General features: G+C 35.9%; 2 protein-coding genes across 8 annotated transcripts in view; one reads left to right on the forward strand and one right to left on the reverse strand.

The window, feature by feature from the left end:
• The window catches only part of nbeaa (neurobeachin a), a 913,644-nt gene that overhangs the window by 319,323 nt on the left and 573,346 nt on the right, over positions 1-20,975 (reverse strand). For 4 of the 7 annotated variants that reach the window (XM_072577218.1, XM_072577214.1, XM_072577213.1 and 1 more), the window contains 2 exons: positions 11,840-11,983; positions 7,978-8,114 (listed from right to left, as the gene is read on the reverse strand). In XM_072577218.1, coding sequence (XP_072433319.1) covers positions 7,978-8,114; positions 11,840-11,983 — 281 coding nt within the window. Of the gene's footprint in view, positions 1-7,977; positions 8,115-8,747; positions 8,843-11,839; positions 11,984-12,605; positions 12,723-20,975 lie in introns of those variants that run through there. The other 3 variants (XM_072577215.1, XM_072577217.1, XM_072577216.1) reach the window with 3 other exon arrangements.
• Positions 3,070-5,124, forward strand: LOC140481280 (putative nucleotidyltransferase MAB21L1). The gene has a single exon (XM_072577219.1). The coding sequence runs from the start codon at positions 3,527-3,529 to the stop codon at positions 4,604-4,606; it is 1,080 nt and encodes a 359-aa protein (XP_072433320.1). The 5' UTR covers positions 3,070-3,526; the 3' UTR covers positions 4,607-5,124.

Below are 20,975 nucleotides of genomic sequence, written 5' to 3' on the forward strand. Positions count from 1 at the left end.
TTCACATAGCCAATAATCAATGCTATGACACTATTAGTGAAATAGTTCTTTGCTAACTTGTGAACTATAACCATTTAAGACTGTCTATAACTTATTCTTTAAATAATGGAGCCATTGTTAAATTCCCTTTAAAACATGTTAGCAATGTATCTTGGTGATTTATTGCAAGTTATATCATATTAGATTCAATCTGAAATGTAATTCACGTCTAATTCACAGTGATTCCACAGACAAGGTAACTTATCCTGCAAAAGTCATTTCTGGTTTGATTCATTAAAGTGCTTTAAAAATTGCAAGTTTATTTTTATGGTTCTGACAGAAAATCTACAATGGAGACAGTTTTAGGCAACAGATGACCAGCTTTTTCCAATGGGAATCCCACATCTAAAATGGATATTGGACCTCGCAAAGGAAAGTAGGAAAGTAAAATGATAAATTTTTACAAATGACTGATATAGAATGATTTAAACTGATTGATTAGCTCGAAATTAAAGAATGTCAAAATAAAGGGTGACAGAATGGAAAGAGATATAGAAGGAGGAGGAATTGGGAAACAGAACATGAGGAGAATGGGTAACTTTTAATTTATATTTTAACATAGCTATCAAGCTTCCTCTGATATTTGGGCAATTTTGCTATCATGTCATTGTACCTTAGCAATGTGTCAAAAGCTCAAGTCACAGCCAGATTAGGGGGAGTGATGTTTCTCTGGATCTGTCAGCAGTCAAAGTGTTAACTAAGTAAGTATGATATTAAGAGTTACAAATGCATACATCTAAATAAGGAGTCAATTTAATTTTATTTATCTGCCACTGATTAGAACAAACAAACAAACAAACAAACAATATGGAATTTAGTTTGCCTCAGTTACATGCCTGCCTTTATTTCTCATAAGAAAGCAAAATGACTAGCAACATGTTTCATCTTTCACTGCTTGGATCATTGGCTTCCAACAAACTTAATCAAATTTTGCATTTTCCAAACCAGCTGTATTTCTCTAAGTACAGTATGATGTAATTTCATTTTTAATACAGTCTTAATACATTTGATACGGTCTCTGAGGGCTAGGAGACTAATATCACAAGATCTATATATCTGCATATTGTGGTACACTAGCATAATATTTGTTACATTTAAATCCCATTCACTTTCAATCATATACAGTTTTAAGGCACCAAACCAGATATTCGGGTTATATTATGTAGCACTTACTGTTTGCCATTCTAACTGTGGTTGTAAAATCTATGTGCCAAGTTGTTGAAAAACAATTTTAAGAATTTACGCTACTTTCACGAAGATGACGCACATTGAAAATTCTACGTATAATTGTCAGAAAAAAACCCAGGAATTCTTAGAAACTTATGCTCATCTACCACGTAATAAGATCATCAGTATATTTATTTCGCATTTCGATCAATCGTTTAATGCCTTCTTCGATTCAAAGAAAACAGGAGCAGCCAAAAAAATGACATCAAGCTTTCTCAATCACGCCGATTCGGAGCTTGCAATCTGACTCCATTGTCAGATGTTTTATTTAACTCAGAATCTAACAGTTAATTAAGAATGATCAAGATCGTCTCGATATGAAATGTAGATAGCTGTGCTATCATGCGCCAGTATAAGGTTTGTAAGAAAATATGATTTCACATCGAACGATATCCAATTTTAAAAAAAACGACAAACGTTACAAAAAACTGCTCCAACTCCGATTGATACTAAATCGGCTGTTCTCTTTCAAATATTCTACTTAAATGGTAAATTAAATAACGTACGGATTTTGTAATGAAAGAAACGCCGACTATGATTAGGTTTTCATACACGTTAACTTGAAATCTATTTAATCTACACAGGTAATCAAAAATGAACTTCGTATCTTGAAACTGTCCTTTCACATAAGGAAGTGTTAATAAGCAAACCACGTTTGTAAACGGCATGATGTATGTGCCTTCATTTTAAGCAGCGCCAACATTGAAAGGGTTTTGCCAAGCAGCTCCACCAATGATTTTGGTGAGCGGACCTACAATTCAGGAATTCTAGCTCATTTCGTGGTCAATCTACGTCAATTATGGTGAGTTATCAACATGCATTCATCTGCTATACTTCTCGCCACAACGAACAACTAAACAGGTTGTTAACTTTGCTTTACAAAAAGTGACATATCCTCTAATGCAGTCCCATTTTGTGGTACGTAATTATCTCCTTTTATCATACCGTTAGCAGCCTCTAATTGCGAGCAATGACAGTCACGGTTTACAATGCACTAAACAGCAAATATCCAATTGCAAGAGCTCCAGAAAACGGCATCGCTTAAAAGAAAAAGAGACCATTTGTAAATCTGAAAGATGAAATAATGGTTTGAAACTTCTGCACAAATAATAACAAACTATTCACCAAAATGCACAATAAACCCATGGTACTTCGCTGACAGATTTCAAAGTTTTTTTAAATTTCAGATCAGTTTTCCGAGAGACTGATGGGCTAATGTTCCTTTCAAGCGGTTTTAAGACCGTAACCTTTTAATGCTTTCAAAACACGTGATTTAAAAGTAATGTTTCATAGCCCATTTTTATTAAAATAAATGCCGTTTATTAACCAAACTGTTCGTTGCAAATAAAGAAGCGTTTGACTATGAGACGTCACTGAAATGAAGCACAAGATTGTTGAGCTAAGACCTTCTAAAGACTGGCTTTGAGTTGTTATCTGACAATCAAATGAAGGGCTTCGCTGAAACCGACTTTCTTCTTTGAAAGTGACGAAAACCTACAGCCAAAACAAGCCATTAGCACCTGCCTATACAAACACCTCATAATTGTAAACACTGCCTAAACTAGTAAAACGAGAGGGCTAATAGATCAGTTGGCTATCAAATACAGCATTTATTTGTATATTACCGAACAGCTTCTCTGTCCAACAATATCCACAACATACACAGACACACAAAAATCAAGTATTCCTCTGACAATCCGATTGCGCTTTTTTTTTGGACATTCCCCCTTCGTCTCAGGCAGCCACTTGGAGTTTCTTTATAAATGCTAGGATTAATTAGCTCTATTTAATGGCAGGCAATGACGAGCCCAAGAGCGATTGGATGCCGACGCCCGGCCCTGCCTTATATTTTACACTCCACAGAGCATCTGTGCTCCTCCAAACTGATCAGCAGCTTCAGAAGCACAGGCTGGGATACACTTGATCTGCTTCTTGACAACTTAGAGAGAGAGAGAGAGAGAGAGAGAGAGAGAGAAACGAACGAACGAACGCGCAAGGAAGCGAAAGAGAAAAACAAACAAACAAGAAGTTGCTGCTAATATTGCAGTGTTCAGTGTCTACTATCGCTGCCATCCAGATTTTATTATGAACGCTACCCTGTGAGATTAACACTGATTCAAGTGTCATTTATTTTTTAATTGCAGCACTTATTTTTATTGCTGAGTTTATTTCTCTGAAGTTGGCGCCTGTAAAACCGGCCGCATTGGATCCGTCAGCCTATTGCGAGACTCCGGTGTACAACCCGGATCTCTGCCCCAATATGATAGCTGCCCAAGCTAAACTAGTCTACCATCTAAACAAGTACTATAATGAGAAATGTCAAGCTCGGAAGGCCGCTATAGCCAAGACCATCAGAGAAGTATGCAAAGTGGTGTCAGACGTACTCAAGGAAGTGGAAGTGCAGGAGCCCCGGTTTATCAGCTCTCTCAACGAGATCGACAGCCGCTTCGAAGGGTTGGAGGTAATTTCACCCACCGAGTTCGAGGTGGTCCTCTACCTAAACCAGATGGGAGTATTCAACTTCGTGGACGACGGCTCCTTACCTGGCTGCGCCGTGCTAAAGCTAAGCGACGGTCGCAAGAGGAGTATGTCTCTGTGGGTGGAATTCATTACGGCTTCGGGATATCTGTCTGCGCGTAAGATCCGCTCCAGGTTTCAAACACTGGTGGCTCAGGCTGTGGACAAATGTAGTTACCGGGACGTGGTGAAGATGGTGGCTGATACCAGTGAAGTGAAACTCCGGATCAGGGACCGATACATCGTGCAGATCACTCCCGCTTTCAAGTGTACTGGGATTTGGCCGAGGAGCGCGGCACACTGGCCATTGCCTCACATCCCCTGGCCTGGACCGAACCGGGTGGCGGAGGTCAAGGCCGAGGGATTCAACCTGCTTTCCAAAGAGTGTTATTCCCTTTCCGGCAAACAGAGCTCAGCAGAGAGCGATGCTTGGGTTTTACAGTTTGCCGAGGCCGAGAACAGGCTTCTGCTCGGGGGCTGTCGGAAGAAATGCCTATCCGTTCTCAAAACTTTACGCGACCGGCACCTTGAACTGCCTGGACAGCCTCTCAATAACTACCATATGAAAACTCTGGTTTCCTATGAATGTGAGAAACATCCCAGGGAATCAGACTGGGACGAGTCATGTTTGGGAGATCGCCTAAACGGGATCTTACTGCAGCTCATCTCCTGCCTTCAGTGTCGCAGATGTCCACATTATTTCTTACCCAATCTAGATTTATTTCAGGGCAAACCACACACCGCTTTGGAAAATGCAGCAAAACAAACCTGGCGCCTCGCGAGGGAGATACTCACCAATCCCAAAAGCTTAGAAAAACTTTGAAAGTGAACGCTTACAATATTTAAACAGTGGTTTTTATTTTGTTACATATTAAAACTTGCATTTGTCGTTCAGTTGTGGCTGTTGATGTTTTGTGTACCGTGAATTCTTAGACGAACAAGCTGACTGGTTCCATCTTTTTGGATACTGCTGGACATGTTTTTGCTAGAAGAAGACATTGCCATCAAGGTATTTGTAGATAAATATAATTGAAATTTATTGCTATCTGATCTGTCGAATGCAAAAGTTTACATTCTGGCGACAGTGGTCGTTTCAGCTTTTTGCTTGTTCATTCCTTTATTACTCATTCCAACATTACTTGAATTGTTATTTAAACTATATCCAAATGGAAATCTAAACGTTGCGTATACATAATGCTTGAATATCGAATACTGGAGAAAATACTGAAAATATGCACTTGGAAGACACTGGATTAGAACATTTTGTGACAAAGAACATTTTGAAATTCCTGTTGCTGAAAATATTTAATTTGAAATTAATAAAAGCAATCATCAAAATTCTCACTGCTTGCAGTTTGTAATTAATTACTTAAGTCAAATATTCTGTAATTGAAGTCAAAGACTAATCACTTTTGCCAGTCTCGATAATGTTTACAACAATGCAAACGTAGGTTAATTGATTTTTAAAAATCGCCGAATGACAAAAGGTACAAAATGCCACAAACTAATATAAATACCCTGTAGAAACGTAGTTATTGTTTTGAGATCGATAACATAAAACAAGTCCTATAGTTTTAAGAAATTGTTATAACTGCACATATAAACAAAATTAGGAATTAACATAATCGGGTTATGCTTATGGAAATACTTTTTGGAAGAGATATGACAAGCAATGGATTTTCACAAAAACATGTTGCAATTCTCACAAAAACGCGTACATTTTATTTTATCGAAATTTATTATTGCGTTTAAATAGTACTGGAATTTATTGTTTAGTTAAACAATTTAGAATAAGGCGTAGATAATGCAAGTCTGGACATCACACTCAATCTGTACGATCTTCAATTTATTCATTAAATAATGAGGGAGCGGACTTAAACGGGCGTTTAACATGTTTACATATGAAACCTTATGGCGAATATTTTAACATCAAAGGGCAGCAAACTTGTCGACATACTGGTGTATTTTTGTTGTCTCAGTGTATTTTAAGTGTCCGGATATTAGTATTGAATGTGTGCCGTAAAACCGCTTAATCTTTTCTGGATATTCTGGGCTCTCAGCTTTACGAAAAATAAAGTGGAAATACAAACTCCGAAAGCAGAACATGAACAGACATACTAAGACGAGTCGAAGAAAACAGTATTATCTTAATGTGAGCTGCAGACTATTTCACATCTGTATCAAAATTGCTTCCATCCTATTAAAAATAAACTTGTAAAGAAACTGATTAGGATTTTCTGGAATTTGAGCAATGAGCATATGCAATAGGCCCTTTTCAAATATTCAAAACTATAAATATATACCCATATATTTTAGATGAATTTTCGCTAATAAGGAATGTTTATGCAACACGTCATTAGCCCCTTATGAAACTATAAGTTGTTCTATCAAGTTAAGTTTCATGTAATATCCAGATAAGCATAACCCTGTAACATTGCTTCAAAATAAAGACAACTACCGCAGTTAATTACTACGTTTTCATGCAAGAACGGAAAGAAAATACAATGCTGGTAATACGCAGACGAAGATGAAATGAACTGATTTCTCAAGACCGATTAGACTTTCTCAATGTAAATGCAAATTGCAACCAAATCAAACCAATATAATAACTATAACATGGATAAAGAAACGAAAAGACATAGTAAAAATTATAGCATTAGTGAGTGCCCGTCACTAAGTCCGAAAGTTAGTGGGTGAAATAAACCCAAATTGTCCTGCTATGTGTTACTTTGTGTACACCATGGTGAAAACAAGTATAAGACATTTGGGAACAAACCATTAGTATTCTTTGCTGATTAACTTAAGCGGTGTTATTATTTGAATGTTGAGGGTTTTGTCCAGAATTGCTGCTGGGTGTTTCATAAATAGCTCGGCACATTATAAGTGTAAATCAAGTTTATAGGAACAGGATAAAATCGCGATAGTGAGGTCAAGCTAAGCGTTAAAAAAAAGTCCATAAGAGATGGTTATATTTATTTAATTATACTTAGATATTAGTTTCAAAACGTTACACCAACCTAAAGTTATAAATCTTAACTAAGTTAAATACCAACTACCGTTATGTCCATTTGGTCCTCGCAACTTTGTTTAGGGTACTGCAACATTGTAAATATTTGAACTGCTAGACAACAGCTGCAATAAAACGGGACCAAGGCCTAAATATCGTGGTTTGAAAAAGCCATCAACATTTTGTGGGCCCGGATAGACTAGGTTAAAGATCAACTCCCGTCTTTAGTCCTGCCAGTTTTATTCATTTAAACCTCATCAAAACGTATCGGCTACTTTAAATAAACGAGTCTCAAGAGATGCAGATATCAAACACTTTTTGACGTCTGTTTGTTGTACTGAATATCACATACACTGACACGCATGCAGAACTTCGAGAATCTTTTGAAAGGGGATTCGAACACGTGATCAATACATATAACGATATAATTTAAAGTGAGAATACCTTCAGTATTACATTTTACAATATGCTCCCACTGGTCTCTACATAACATGGATTTATTACTACAGCCCAAGGCACACAACTATGTCCCAACTGTGAAACCGACTCGGCCACAAACGTTGTTTATAGGCAGGGTTATTTTTTAAGATGTGAATCTGACATGGCTGCAAGATGCGGGTCGACCAATTTTATTGAACATAAATATTAGTTAGGTCGAGTTTCTTCGGTCAATACGTATCATATTAATGGAACAGAAATAAAATGGGGAGAGCTTTTTTTAAAAAAATTACACCTTACAGTGAGACTTTCAGAAATGCACAACTATTGGAATTAGCACAAATCGCAAAATACTCGCTTTCCTTTTCTGTTTCGAAGTATGCCCTTTTAGTCAACTAAGATTACAGAAATATTTCTTAGCAATTCTAATCTTATAACGAAAATTGAGGTAATTGTAGATCATTTATAGTATTTTCCTTAACGCGCTAACAATATAAGACTAGTACAAAAATGACTTTCTGTAATTCAATGTAATTTATCAAAACGTCATTTTATGAGAGCAAAAAACATGGATTTCAGTAATATTTCTGTAAATTCTACTTGAAGTTTTCAAAGGCAGTATTCTTTCCATGCATGAATATTGTACTTCACTATTTAGTAAAAGTGTAATTGAATATGATAGAGGAATGCGACTTAACTACATATACACACACGATAGGTTTGATGTAAACAGATAAAAAATAACTTACTTTTGGGTCGATTTTTTTAAACCCTTGGTCATCCTCGTCTACTTCAAAATAGATTTCTGTAGTGGTGATAGACAAGGTTCCTTTAGCAACGACTACTGGTGCGATTAACTGAGCTGGAGTACTCAGGACAACAGGCCCTGCAAGTGGATATGCAATTTTTTATTTTGTAGATTTTAGCGGGCAACATTATTCCAAACATACAGGCCATTTTCAATGTAATATTTTGACGAAATCGATTTACTGCAATCACTTCGGAATACTCTTAATGCACTGTGCACCAATATTCACATTTAATCATGGACTTAATGGAACATTACTTAGCAAGCACAGTATTATCATGAATGCACATAAACTAAAATAAAACTTATTGATACTTCCTGAGATATCACTATGATAGCTCATTAGATAACTGTACGTGTATGGATTTTCTGAGCAAGATCTTCAAACATATCAGTTCCACAATACATTTCATTGATTTGAACGCCCTTTATAGATTAATTTTGAAATAACGTGGAAAAATAGAACCCATCGTTTTTATATGTCCCAAAATATCTCAAAAACGCACTGCACAGTATAGAAAACAAATCAACATTTGTATTACACAGAACGCGTTACACGTTAGTAAAATGCGTTGCTAGCTTTCAAATAACATCTTCAAATATTTTGATCTCTGAAAATGGAATGATACATAGGGTCTATTTCGGGGTTTACTCTACAATCTAAATACATCTAAAGTTTTCTTGGGACATTTCTGATCTCAGTCAGCTGACCATCATCACGTGAAATACCATCATCTGGATGCTGAGTACTGCCGTCTCCATATTATACATTTCTGCCACAACTAGCCGAACTCCAAATCTTTACAGTTGGTATATTCTATCGATCACTACACTGAACTGCTCCTTTAATCTCTCATCAATCTTAATCTGGGTTGCTCAACCAATTATGTTCGATATTGTTGCAAGATTACAAGTGGATTTGGTGTGTATTCCCAAAGCTCCCCTCTTTTGTGCTCGGAGAAAGCACCGCACGAAGCTCTTGGTTTTAGATCTCCCAGAAGAGATGTTTACTAATTCAGATAAAATGTTTAGAATTTATTGATGTTCGTTTCTTTTCGAAGGGAGGGCGCTTTCCAAAACACTAAACACATAGGGTAGAACATTAACTGCAGAACATTTGGAGAGGATATAAACATTGTACTGTTGCCTGGAGGGAATTAGAGAAAGACTGGGACAATTTGAGGTTAATCCAGTACAGCGGTAAAAAAGGGATTACGTTTTAATCTCTCATGGGATAGTGGCTTCATAATTAGGATCCAATATTAAAATGTTTGCATAAAACAGTACTCAAATAAGCACACACTCAAACATCTGAGACTGAATCAACTATGAAACTGTTTTTGTTTGTTTAGATATTGCCGGGAATAAAACAGTCTGCTATCAGAATTTAATTTGAACAAAGTTGGAGATACCGTCGAATGGGACCCGTTCTGGCCTGATTTTACGAAAGGTTAATTCCTTAAAATGTGTATGGCAACTGCCTTTTTGCAGTTGGTCTCTGTAAATGTTTTCTGTCCTTTTTACAGAAATGCAGTTCAGCTGTTTTTATTTGAATGGTTTCAAAGCTACAGTTCATATTAATGGTCAGCTCACATTAATAGACTGAATGTATACTTTGTTTATTGCACAACGTATATTCCAGTCATATTTAAAAGATAAGCTGCTAAAACATCCACTTTGTGACCACGTGTAATTAGTTAGTATGTAATTCGTATGTAATTAGTTAGTTGACATGCAAATTTACTTCAATCTAAGTAACACCCACAAAATTGACGTTGATGTGAGGCTCAATATTTAAAATCGAAATTTAAATGGAAATTAACGTTTACACCTATTAAAAATAAAAAAAACTAGATTATAACAATCTGTAATGTTTACCGTCGATTACATAGCACTGCAGCAGCGGAATTCTTGGTTTGATACTTGACCAATATCACTATTTGTCTGTGAAATTCGTAGATAAACGACAGGATGGGCACATGGAAGAATAAGATGGAGATGACAAGTATTGACAACTCGGGATTTAGGTAACGTGGAGCTACTAACAAAGAAAAGAAATAGTGGGAAAAGCTAGAGGTTTATCTGATTAAGGATTATATTTAGAAGCACACAAAAACGTGTGGAAATCGGGAAAGGTCGAAGTAAATATCGTGACATTTGGATAGGCAATGCAAACATTGAGATCCATCCTAAAAGAGCAAAGACGTAGTCACGCAACAAGGAAAATGACAGAAACCCAAACCTATAGATTATTCGGCAAAACAGATCACTCAAGCTAGAAGCCGAGAGGCATGCAGGAAGAGATACCAGAGGATAACAAAAAAAAATCTTTGGCCTGCGGCTTTCATGGTGATCTAAAATGAGGAGGGTAAAAATGCAGGAGAGGAAAACCCCGCCCCTGTGAAAACGTAGAGAACAGAGAAAACCAATAACCTGATTCACATGTGTCTTCCCGGGTACGCAACAGATGAATTATCAAAACAAAAAGACTGATGATATGGCGAGTTGAACATTCGACCAACAGAAAATATTCGGTGCACCGAAAGAAATAAAATGTAATTCACAGGCAAGTTTCACTGTGAACTGAAACTAGTTCAGTGCGTTTAAACTCTGAAAACCTGTTATAGTAAAAACATCTGAATAGAATTTAAACATTTTGTTTGTACTTTTGATATTTTATATCCATATTTTATTTGACAATACGCACAGAATATAACTGACACATTAAATCATTTGGTATTAATAATGAAGCTTGCCTGGTATTCTAAATCGAATTAGGCTACAATTAAGCACAACATGTCGTTTAATTTTACTGTTTGTTTTGAATTTGTTTAATAAAAACAAGTTTAATGATGATGAAAAATCAGTTGAAACAACTATAAGTAGATCAATTTTCTCAGCCAAATAGTAACATTAGGAAATATATTTGGTTAGCCAAATAGCAATACAATCACCTGTGCATGTTAATCTTCTGAAAAAAAAGTGTTAGCAATTTACTGCGATATTAGCTTTTACACTCCATTATTAGGTCACATGTTCAGTTTAGAGATTTTGTAAAGCAAATGCAAGTGAATAAAGTGCCGCCTTTAGAGGTTTGATGTAGTAAACTTGTGACTTGCCTCTAGAAAGAAAGACTCGCAGACAAAAAAGCGCTGGAATAAATGTGAACAAAATGTAATTGTTAAAGGAATAGTAATGCAAATTTCAATCAAACCAACTAGAAGCTAGGACGATCCATCTGTATTGAATATAACAATAACTACACGACATTTACTTCAGAAGTATATGATATTCTAAACAGGCCTATTTAAACCCTATAATTTATTAACTGAAAACAATATATAATTACTTTCAGAAAAAGAAAGGGTTTCAATCAATTCACAACATTAACATTTACACAAATGATTAGCGTTATATTTTCCACCTTTAACATTACTCGGTAAGCAGTGCATATCTATTTTCTAAGCTTCCTAGTTTTCTAAACTATAGGATTATATTCTATTGTCATATCATAGCAATGCATCTTCAGAAACTAAACGAACAATGTAATGATGGTTAATGTGCCAGCATTTGTATTGATCTTGTTCTTGGAGTTTCGGAAATTGGCAGATTATGGATCGCCTTTTCAGTCTGGTGGAGGCTATCCTGAAGCAAAACATGAACCCCTCCCTGAACTATCCATTTCTTTCACTGTATTGACGAGGTTCCGTTTGCATGTGGAATTTTAGAGGTATATACAATAGGGGAATGTTCTTCATTTTAATAGACAGGGCATCTCATCCTCTTTCTCTACCGGTGATTACCTGCCAGATTGTCGATCTCTTTCTCTTGTAATAGACTGACAGTATCGTCATCGCCCTCTAACATTAGCTCGGTTTCCGCATTCTGATTCACAATTGCCTGGGTCCGGAAAGTTTTCTTCGACTTCATAACATCCTCCTCTGCTCCTGCAAAAGGAATCATATTTTGAAAGAACTCCTCTTCACACGCATACCTGTTAATTTCCTCTTTTAACAGAGGTATTCAATAATTTACATACATTTGTTAAAACATGCTTCCTTTTTTTGTAGAACCAAGGCGAGTGTCTTAAACTTTTGAATTTTTTTTTGAAAATACTTAGTTTCCGATTGTGGACTTAACATTACAATACAATTGCAATTCGTAAAACAAGCAACTGTACCGCGTTTCTGGTTCCGACTTACATAATATACCTGCATGTATATATAAACAAACTATGTACAAGAACACTAACACTGTGTTCAAAATATCTTAATAACAGTACTGCATGACCAATCCATCATATGTTGAGGCAAGTTTTACATTTGTTTAAAATTCCCTTTGACATTTCATAGATGCATGAAAGGATATCCACGTAAACCTGGTTAATAACATTTATAACGAGTTTAATTTTAAGATATTTCGAGAGAAGAGTCAAATTCGACTTCAAACCTTAACTCCGTTCCTCTCTCCACAGACGCTGGTAGATCTGCTGAGTTTGTCCAGCACGTTCTATCTTCATTTCAGATTTCTAGCGTCTGCAATATTTTGACTTTATTCTTAAGCACTCACCTTGGGGTTTATCAAAGAACGTGTTACGTTCAAAATAAAATTGTATATCACGTTAGCCAGTTGATTCCTTAGAGTGAGAGAGAAGGGCATGGTTCAGGTCGAGGTTATGGGGATTCAGCCTGGCTCTGAGCTTTTGAAATTACGTTTTCATGTGTCAATCACAATCCAGAAAAGGCGGACAGAGACACAGGGTTGTATTTGAACTGGAAAGAACTGAATGGTAAGGAATGCCAAAAATATTAATAATCAGCTTTGGAATCAAGGTGAATAGTTAATATTTCTTTCGAACAGAAATTATCTTATCTTCAAGCTACTTTGGAAATTGCAACGTCTTGCTACAATTTATTTCTGAGCTCCACCTTGTGGATAAAAATATCTGGAGTCTACCATGTAACTGATGTTTCGTCTTATGAAAGCGTACAATTACATATTTTTCCCCCGATAGGTTCCACTCCCTACTTATAGATACACGAGGATAGGAGATTTGGCGTCAATGGTATGGGCGGCACAGATTTCGCGCCAATGTCGAATCCCTGGAACACAACAAAATCATTGGTACAGGGGTTCATTTTATTTGCAGTGTTGCAGCCTCTTCGAAATAAACTGTTGTATTATGAAGTACTCCAGGAAAACAAAACTTGTTCAATACAGAATAAAATTGTCATCAGTTACATATTGACTCCTCCTTGTCAATTTTATTTTTGAAAAATTAAAGTTGACTGGCAGCCAATATGCTAACAAATATAATGGCAGGCAATAAACTGGATAGTTATGGATTAAATAAATACACAGATACAACATGTCCTGAAACTTAGCAGGTCTATCAGCATCTGTGGAGATAGAAGGCTATGTTGATAACTACTTTGATTTGTCAGACTGCCTCTCCCTGATTCAGTTTCTGTCTCTCTGGTCTTTCCTTCCTTCCTCCCACATTCCCTGCCTTCTGTACTTCTTTAAATCTGTTACATAATTAAAATTTTGTTGCTCTGATATAAGTCAATAGCCTGAAACAGTAACACTGTTTCTCCACCCACAGATGCCAAACTTTTTTTATTGTTATTTCATGTTTCCAGCACACACAGGTGACTATGCATCAGATGTTGGACCAGATTCAAAATGTTACAATTTGATCAAAAATAAATCAAAATAATTCAAATTTAATAAGAATGAAAAGTGTAAAGTTACAGAACAGTAACCAACCTGAGACTCCGTGTCATAACATAAAAGATCAAATTGTCAAATCATTCGAAATGTCTGTTTATTTCAAATACTATGTGACCCCTTCTATGTTTCTGTCATAACCACCATCAGTATATATGGTAAAAAAAAATGTGACCATACTTTGGAGTTCTGGATATGTTAAATTGTTTCTTTCTGTGCACATTGGTATTCAGAAACATTACAGGTCAGAAATTGCTACAATGGTAGGTTTGGCAGTGAGCACTGTTAAATGCACTTATGTGCCCCCCATTGAAACTGAAATATCCTTGCACCACTAATGTCTGCACTGTTGATCTGAACGTGATCTGATCAGTGTTACTGCTGCACCTTATGAACCTTATGATGCCCAAAGGTCTCTCTTTGATCAGTGGAAAAAAAAAGACCAAACCAAGAAAATGAACCAGATGCATTAGATTTACCTAGAGAAAGAAAAAAAATAAAGATGGAACTGAAGATAGTGGACTATGAGAGAAGCAGACCAAGAAGAAAAGCAAGAATATTAAAAATAACTAATAATATTGTATCCCAGTGGAGTTACAAATTGCTTTATTGTATCTTGAGAAGTTAATAACTCAACAACAGGGTAAGGTTGGCATAATGTACAAATATTCTCAACCTTTACATGTTACATCTTTGGATCCATCTGTTATGATCAGTACAATGGGTGGCATTCCAGTTCTTTTATTGGAATTGCTAAATGATGAAATACCAATATCTTTACAGTTTGCTTCTTGCATCCTGGTAACTGTCCAAAAAAATCATAATGCAGTTAGTGACCAACCACAGAAGACAATCTCTATCAATGAACCTGCAAAGCATCCAAATGTGATAAAACAAAACTCCAAAAGTGGACAGCTTTGCGAGTTATGGAACTGAAGTCCTCCTAAGCATGTAACACTTAGTGTAATACATGCCTGAAAGTACACGTGTGTCGTATTAATTGAAATGAATGATAGCACATCACAGAAATTCAGAAATTAAGTATTTAGTAATAATTAGTACAAATAAATCATGTTATTTTCTAAAATTAGAATTTAGTTTATAATTGAATGATTAAAACTCTGAGTGTCAAATAGGTCTATATCCTGAAAGATGTTTCTGATGCTAAAAGAAATGTGGATGACAACACCGGAGCTGCCAAGATAGTTGGAAAGCTGTAATGTAAAACCGTAAGATATAGGAGCAAAAATTAGGCCACCCAGCCCATCAAGTCCGTTCTGCCATTCAATCATGGCTGATAAGTTTCTCAACCCCATTCTTCTGCTTCCTCCCCATAACCCTTGACACCCTTGACCATCTATCGCTGTGTTAAATATACTCAATGACCTAGCCTTCATAGGCAATGAATTCTATAGATTCATCATTCTCTGGCTGAAGAAGTTTCTCCTTATCTCCATTATAAAGGCTTTTCCCTTTACTCTAAGGCTATGCTCTTGGATCCTAGACTCTCCTGCCAATGGAAACACCTTCCCAATGTCCATTCTCTTCATAAAACCTCTAAGAACAATTCATGACCTGTTGAAGTGATACTTCATTCATGGGTTTCAAAGATTGATCATCATATCATGGTTATAAATTCCATAATTAGTATATGTTCTACAACAATTATTAGCCCTAATTGGTGTCTTAAGATCCTGTTCCACAAGCTACCTATGTGCTCCGAAAGCTTGTACCTCCAAATAAACCTGTTATAACCAGGATTATAACCAGGTGTTGTGATTTTTAACTTTGTCCACCCCAGTACAACACCAGCACCTCTACATCATAACCCTAAATGGTTGAGGCAGAAATCATTGGCAATTACACAGTTACTCTAAGAATTTTGCCAAACAATTATTTCACTGAGAAGTCTTATCATGAGAACACACTTTGATTATCTTTCAGAAAACTAATGGCAGAGATAGGAGGTTTTTACAAATAGGGTTAGTCTGAGTGTCATTAATAGGTCAATTAATTCAACTTCCAGCAATTTCCTGTCCGACATGTTTATCAGGATGTGCTAAATTCAAAATACAGAGTTTAAACATCTTTTGGTCCATAGTTCTTTACCTTCTAATAAGCTATATATTAATTGACATGAATGATAGCACATCACAGAAATTCAGAAATTAAGTATTTCCAACAGTGTGTAATGTCAAAATTCTAAGTTTATTTTATATTTTATTGTGGGAAGTAACACAACATTAGAGTTGTTGAAAGAGCAAACATGCATTAAATGTGAGAGGAATACATTCAGGCATGATTTTTCTAGTCATAGTAAGGTTATAATGAACATTTTTAAACCATTAAGCTAATCTCAATGCTTCAAACTCATAATATGTATAAACAATGCCTTCAAACTGTTTAAAAACACTGCCATGAAACATTTGCACCAATATCAGAAACAAACAATTGGAACCATAGAACAGTGATTTGTTGATGTTTATTTTGAGTCAAAAGTTAGGATGGTGCGATCATATGATTTCAAATTACCTGAAACTGTGAATCTGAGTGTGAATATGTGATGAAAAGCGTATGACTTATCTTTGTATGTCATTATCATATTTTGAAACAGTTTGGATTTCAAATGAGTGGCATATGAGTACTCGCTTTCTTTTGTGAAGAGGTTCCATAATTAACTAGGTCAGTCTTTTTGGAACAATGATTTGAAACCAATATGTATCAGAGAACAGATTACAGAAGGCCTGCTGGAACGCTAATGGAAGTTTACATATATTTTAGAATTTTACAGCAGGACAGAGTAATATATTAGCATGCTCCTGCATTTAAAATGATCATAGATTGATTTTAGCTTAGAGAAACCCAGACATGGGAAAGTTTTTGGGTTTGATTCAAAGCAGACCTGATTGATGTCAGATGTAAAAGTAGTTTTTCAAGAAAAAGGAACTTGATCAGCCAGTAAAGGGTATGGGTTATTCTCAATGTGAGGATCTCAGTTGTGTGAGTCAAAGCAAAAGGCTTTGTAGCCCACTCAACCAAAACTTTATCAGTTAAGTCAATCTACAGTTTTGACAGGGAGGGAAAATCTCTCTAAATTTTGATTAATTACAAAGTGATGGTGTTGGGAAGAAAATGTAATTTTGTTTTATTGTGCGTTTTAAGCTTTTGTACTTTGTTATGTGCAGATAGCTTGGTTTGTTTCACTTTAGTTTCTTTTCTTTTGCATAGTAAACTTCTGCTTTATTGTTAGAACCAAATCTGTCATCTAGAGTATTTAAGGTTTTGCAAAGACTACTAAATGCAATTGTAAAGAATAAAATACAATCCATTAAGCCAATTTTCATTTTTGGATCTGGCTTGCCCTGCAGTAACATCAGCTGGGATCATAACAAACGGAGACTTGACCAGGATTTGAGTTCACTGAATTTAAAAGGCATGTATGTCTCTTTTAAAGATATGGGCATGTCTCTTGTGGTTATTGCACAGAATTTGAAAATTGTTTTAAATGCTATGAGTTTTCTGACAGTAAAAAAGATATAACAGTGGATTACTTGAAGTCTTTGCCTAAAGCTAAATTAAGAATTATCATGAGCACTAAAGGTCGAACTAAAAGGAGGATCATGTCAGGAGGTGATGCTTAAAGTGATTCTTCAACGTTTAGAATTAAAAGGGAAATCTGAGATTGAGACGTCACATTTAGAGTTAGCTAAGATGCATATTGAAATGAAAAGAGTTGAGTTAGAAGAGAGAGAAAGAAAGGGACATATAAAATAACATGAATGGGCAAAAGATTAGAACTAAAGAGCAAGGGAAAGGGACATATACTTGAAAAAAATCTGAGTTGGAAAAAAGAGGATAAAGAAAAACAGAGACTAATGGAAAGGGAGATTGATTTTTTAAAAGCTCTAACTCCAAGGAAATGAGATGATTTGGCCAGAGGAAAGCTCAGAATAAAGAAGGGAAAATGAGATAGTCACTGAAAAATGCTTTTGATTACAATAATGATGCTTCTCCTTTAACAAGGTTAGGTTATCCTTGCCTTTTTTTTTCCCAGGAAGTCATGAAGATACAGGCTCCAAAATATCTGGGGTTGATCTTGAAAAAAAAAACCCTTGTACAGTGAAAGGGGAGTGGCCAGTTCTCCCAGCTCAGCTTTTCTTTGGTTTGGTTTGGTTTGAGCAGTCTAGTTGTTCACTGAAAGCAGTCAACTCAATTTGAGGCTGCTGATCCAAGAAATAGCTACGTGGAAGTAGGTGTTCCATGCTGAGTCCTTCTTCCATTTCTCTCTCTCCCCTATAAGACCCTGTGTTTGATTTTACCTTTTGTGCCAAGGAGTTTTTAATGGGGATTGTTGCAAGTATTTGGAACAGCATGATTAAGTTGGGATGATCTGTTTGGTGTTCAGATAGGTTGTTATTCAGTATTTTGTTTTCTTTTGTTTGTGTTTCATTTGGTAATCTTGTAAATAAATTCCATCTTGTTTAAAACTAAGTGGTTTGACCAGCTGTATCTCTTCTGGAATATCCTTATTACACCTGCTTAAAACAACTAGCAAAATTAGGGTCCGGGCTACTTGCTTGAAATGTTTTGAGGGGGTCTGGCCTGGTCCATAACAACAATTAGTGATTTAATTTAACAAAGAATCTACATTTTGTTATGGACCAAACCTAACCCCTTCAAAATATAGTAAAAGGGTAGCCTAGAACCTAACTTTTTTAAATTTTAAGAGTAAGTGTATGGCATTACGTTCCAGATGGATTTAACTGGTCAAACTACCAAATTTGAAGTAAAACACAGTTGATTCATACACTATAGTAAAAATATATACAAAAGAGAAACAAAATAAAAGAATTGGCATTGCTGTAACTGTATAGTAATGCTTAAAATAAAAGATAGTAATTATTACTAATCAACTGCTCCAATCTGGTAACATCTCATTAACACACCCCTGACACCGGCAAATTCAGAAAAAAAAAGATGATTTCACATGTAACTCCAGCAGCAGGAAAACATCAGTAGAAAACTCAGACTGAGACCTCAGCAACAACTTTGAAAGCAAAAACAAAAAATCCTAGTTCTGTGGAAGCTTAACCACACCCATTCAGGCTTCTTCTATTGTCCATTTTTTAAAAAAAAGGCCTCACATACTGTTTACTTTACAAGTTTTTAACAGTCAGCTCGCCACCTCTGCCTTAAAATCTCTCATCAAAAACAAACCAGGATAAAACACACCTCTTAAAGCCATAGTATTGTTTCAGTTTACTGCCTATGTTTACTGAAAATGCTTTCAAAAGACAATTTACCTCATTTGAGAAGGTGGCCAAATATTTTGGAACTTAATGTTACAAAGTGCTTTGACAAGTACAGCTATGCCTGTGAATACAAGTTTATCGTAAAACAATCTGTGGGGTATGAAGCTCTGAAAAGCAAGATTTAAAAGTTTTGAGCTTCTTCCTGAAACCTATGAATTAAAATTTTAAAATTACAAGAAATAATTTACAGAATTTTCATAATTAGAATCCACAAGGAAAGTGAAGGAATAGAAATTCTGGAGATAAAAGAGTTGTTGAACAAAAAGGACACCAAAATAATAAAGAAAGCAGTTAGAACCAAAAAATAATAAAGAAAATCACATGCTTCCATTGTGGGATGACCGAGACCAAGTAGAAAAAGAGTACAGGTGATGGCTATAAATTAGTTATGGTATAATTGCATTAAAGTTCAATTCCCACACTGGCTGAGATTACCAACAAACACATTGATTTGGACACCCTCTCAGAAAAAGAATTCCAACCAGAATTCTATCAACAACCCAAGGAACCCTACACACACAAATAGAAAGTGGGACATAACACCGGCGCTTCACTGGAGATTCATTGATGATGTTATCTAATATGGTGATGAAACATCCGAAATGAACTTTCCAGCTCAGCGAGCAAAGTTATACCCAGAACTTCAACCTGAGCTACAAATCTTCTCAAAACTCACTAAAATTGTAATAGTCCAGAAAAGAATAGGAAACTCAACAAGTAATAAAGTAGAGACCAGGAATGCCCATGTGTTCAGTGTTAATGGTCACAAACAAATTAGAAGGCAAGCTAATGAAGTTGCCAAACAGCAAGAGTTATAAGACTGGAGAGAATTTAGGATGTAAATAGAGGTGTCAGCAAGGGGACAACATGTGTTATCAAATAGTGGATATGCCTGGAAAAGATGTCTTCTGATGGGACTTGTAACATAGAAGCATAGATAATAAGAATAGGAGTATGACATTTGGCCCATTGAGCCTGTTCTGTCATCCAATATGATCATGGCTGATCATCCAACTCAATAGCCTGTTCCTGCTTTTCCACCAAAGGCTTGTGGCATGAGACTTTGGAAAATAAACTAGGTGTTCAAGTTGTCTTCCTACCTATGGCAGGAAAAAGGATTTTGCAGATTTTCTTGTTGCTGTTGGCAACAAATACTTGGAGATGTCGGTCAACTGATAATGAAGGTAAAGATTTGAAAGGAGATCAGCTCAAAAGGGACGTACATGTTTCTTTACCTCCAAAAGTAGTGTCAAACATTGTGGAAGCAATCTGGACGTAAAATAAATGATGCTTCTAGAGTGGTACTGCTCAGTAAACTCCAGCTTATGAAATAGGCTTGTTTTCAATGAAAGAGAACCCTGTCATATTCTAATAGCACATTTGGCCAGCTTTAAGGCATCTTCATGGTGTATCGAGATGATTTTTTTTAGTGGGATGACAATGGTGAATTTGGAGACATTGTCATAAAAGGGCTTAAAGCAGAGTTAAAAATTGAAAGTGAGGCTTCTGGAGCTTTGAAATATATTGAATTGGAAATCTGGTAGAATGGATCAAGTGTTGTTTTGCATCAGCAATCTTATTTAGAAAACATTTGTCCCATTGCAATTAGTCAAAGTAGGGCCTCACAAAATAATGCACAAGTTTCCAAAAGTGAAATAAAGAAATTGCAAAGACTAGTTAGGCAGGTGAACTGGTTGGGCACGTGAATAAGGCCAGATGCCAATTTTCAGTTCTTAGATGTGAGTACAGCTTGAAACAATTTAAAAATTGTTTTGGTATTTCCACATTGGTAGATGCCAGGAACATGAAACTTACTGATTTTAGTGATGTTTCTTATGCAGATCTCAGTGATCGGTTCTTAAGTACATGAGGGTTTATGTTTTTTGCCTTTTTGGTG

Source organism: Chiloscyllium punctatum, chromosome 9 (genome assembly GCF_047496795.1).
Source record: "Chiloscyllium punctatum isolate Juve2018m chromosome 9, sChiPun1.3, whole genome shotgun sequence".
Lineage (NCBI taxonomy): Eukaryota > Metazoa > Chordata > Chondrichthyes > Orectolobiformes > Hemiscylliidae > Chiloscyllium > Chiloscyllium punctatum.

What these genes read in the sequence shown, in the direction of transcription:
- LOC140481280 (XM_072577219.1), top strand. Translation starts at nt 3,527, where the DNA reads ATGATAGCTGCCCAAGCTAAACTAGTCTACCATCTAAACAAGTACTAT.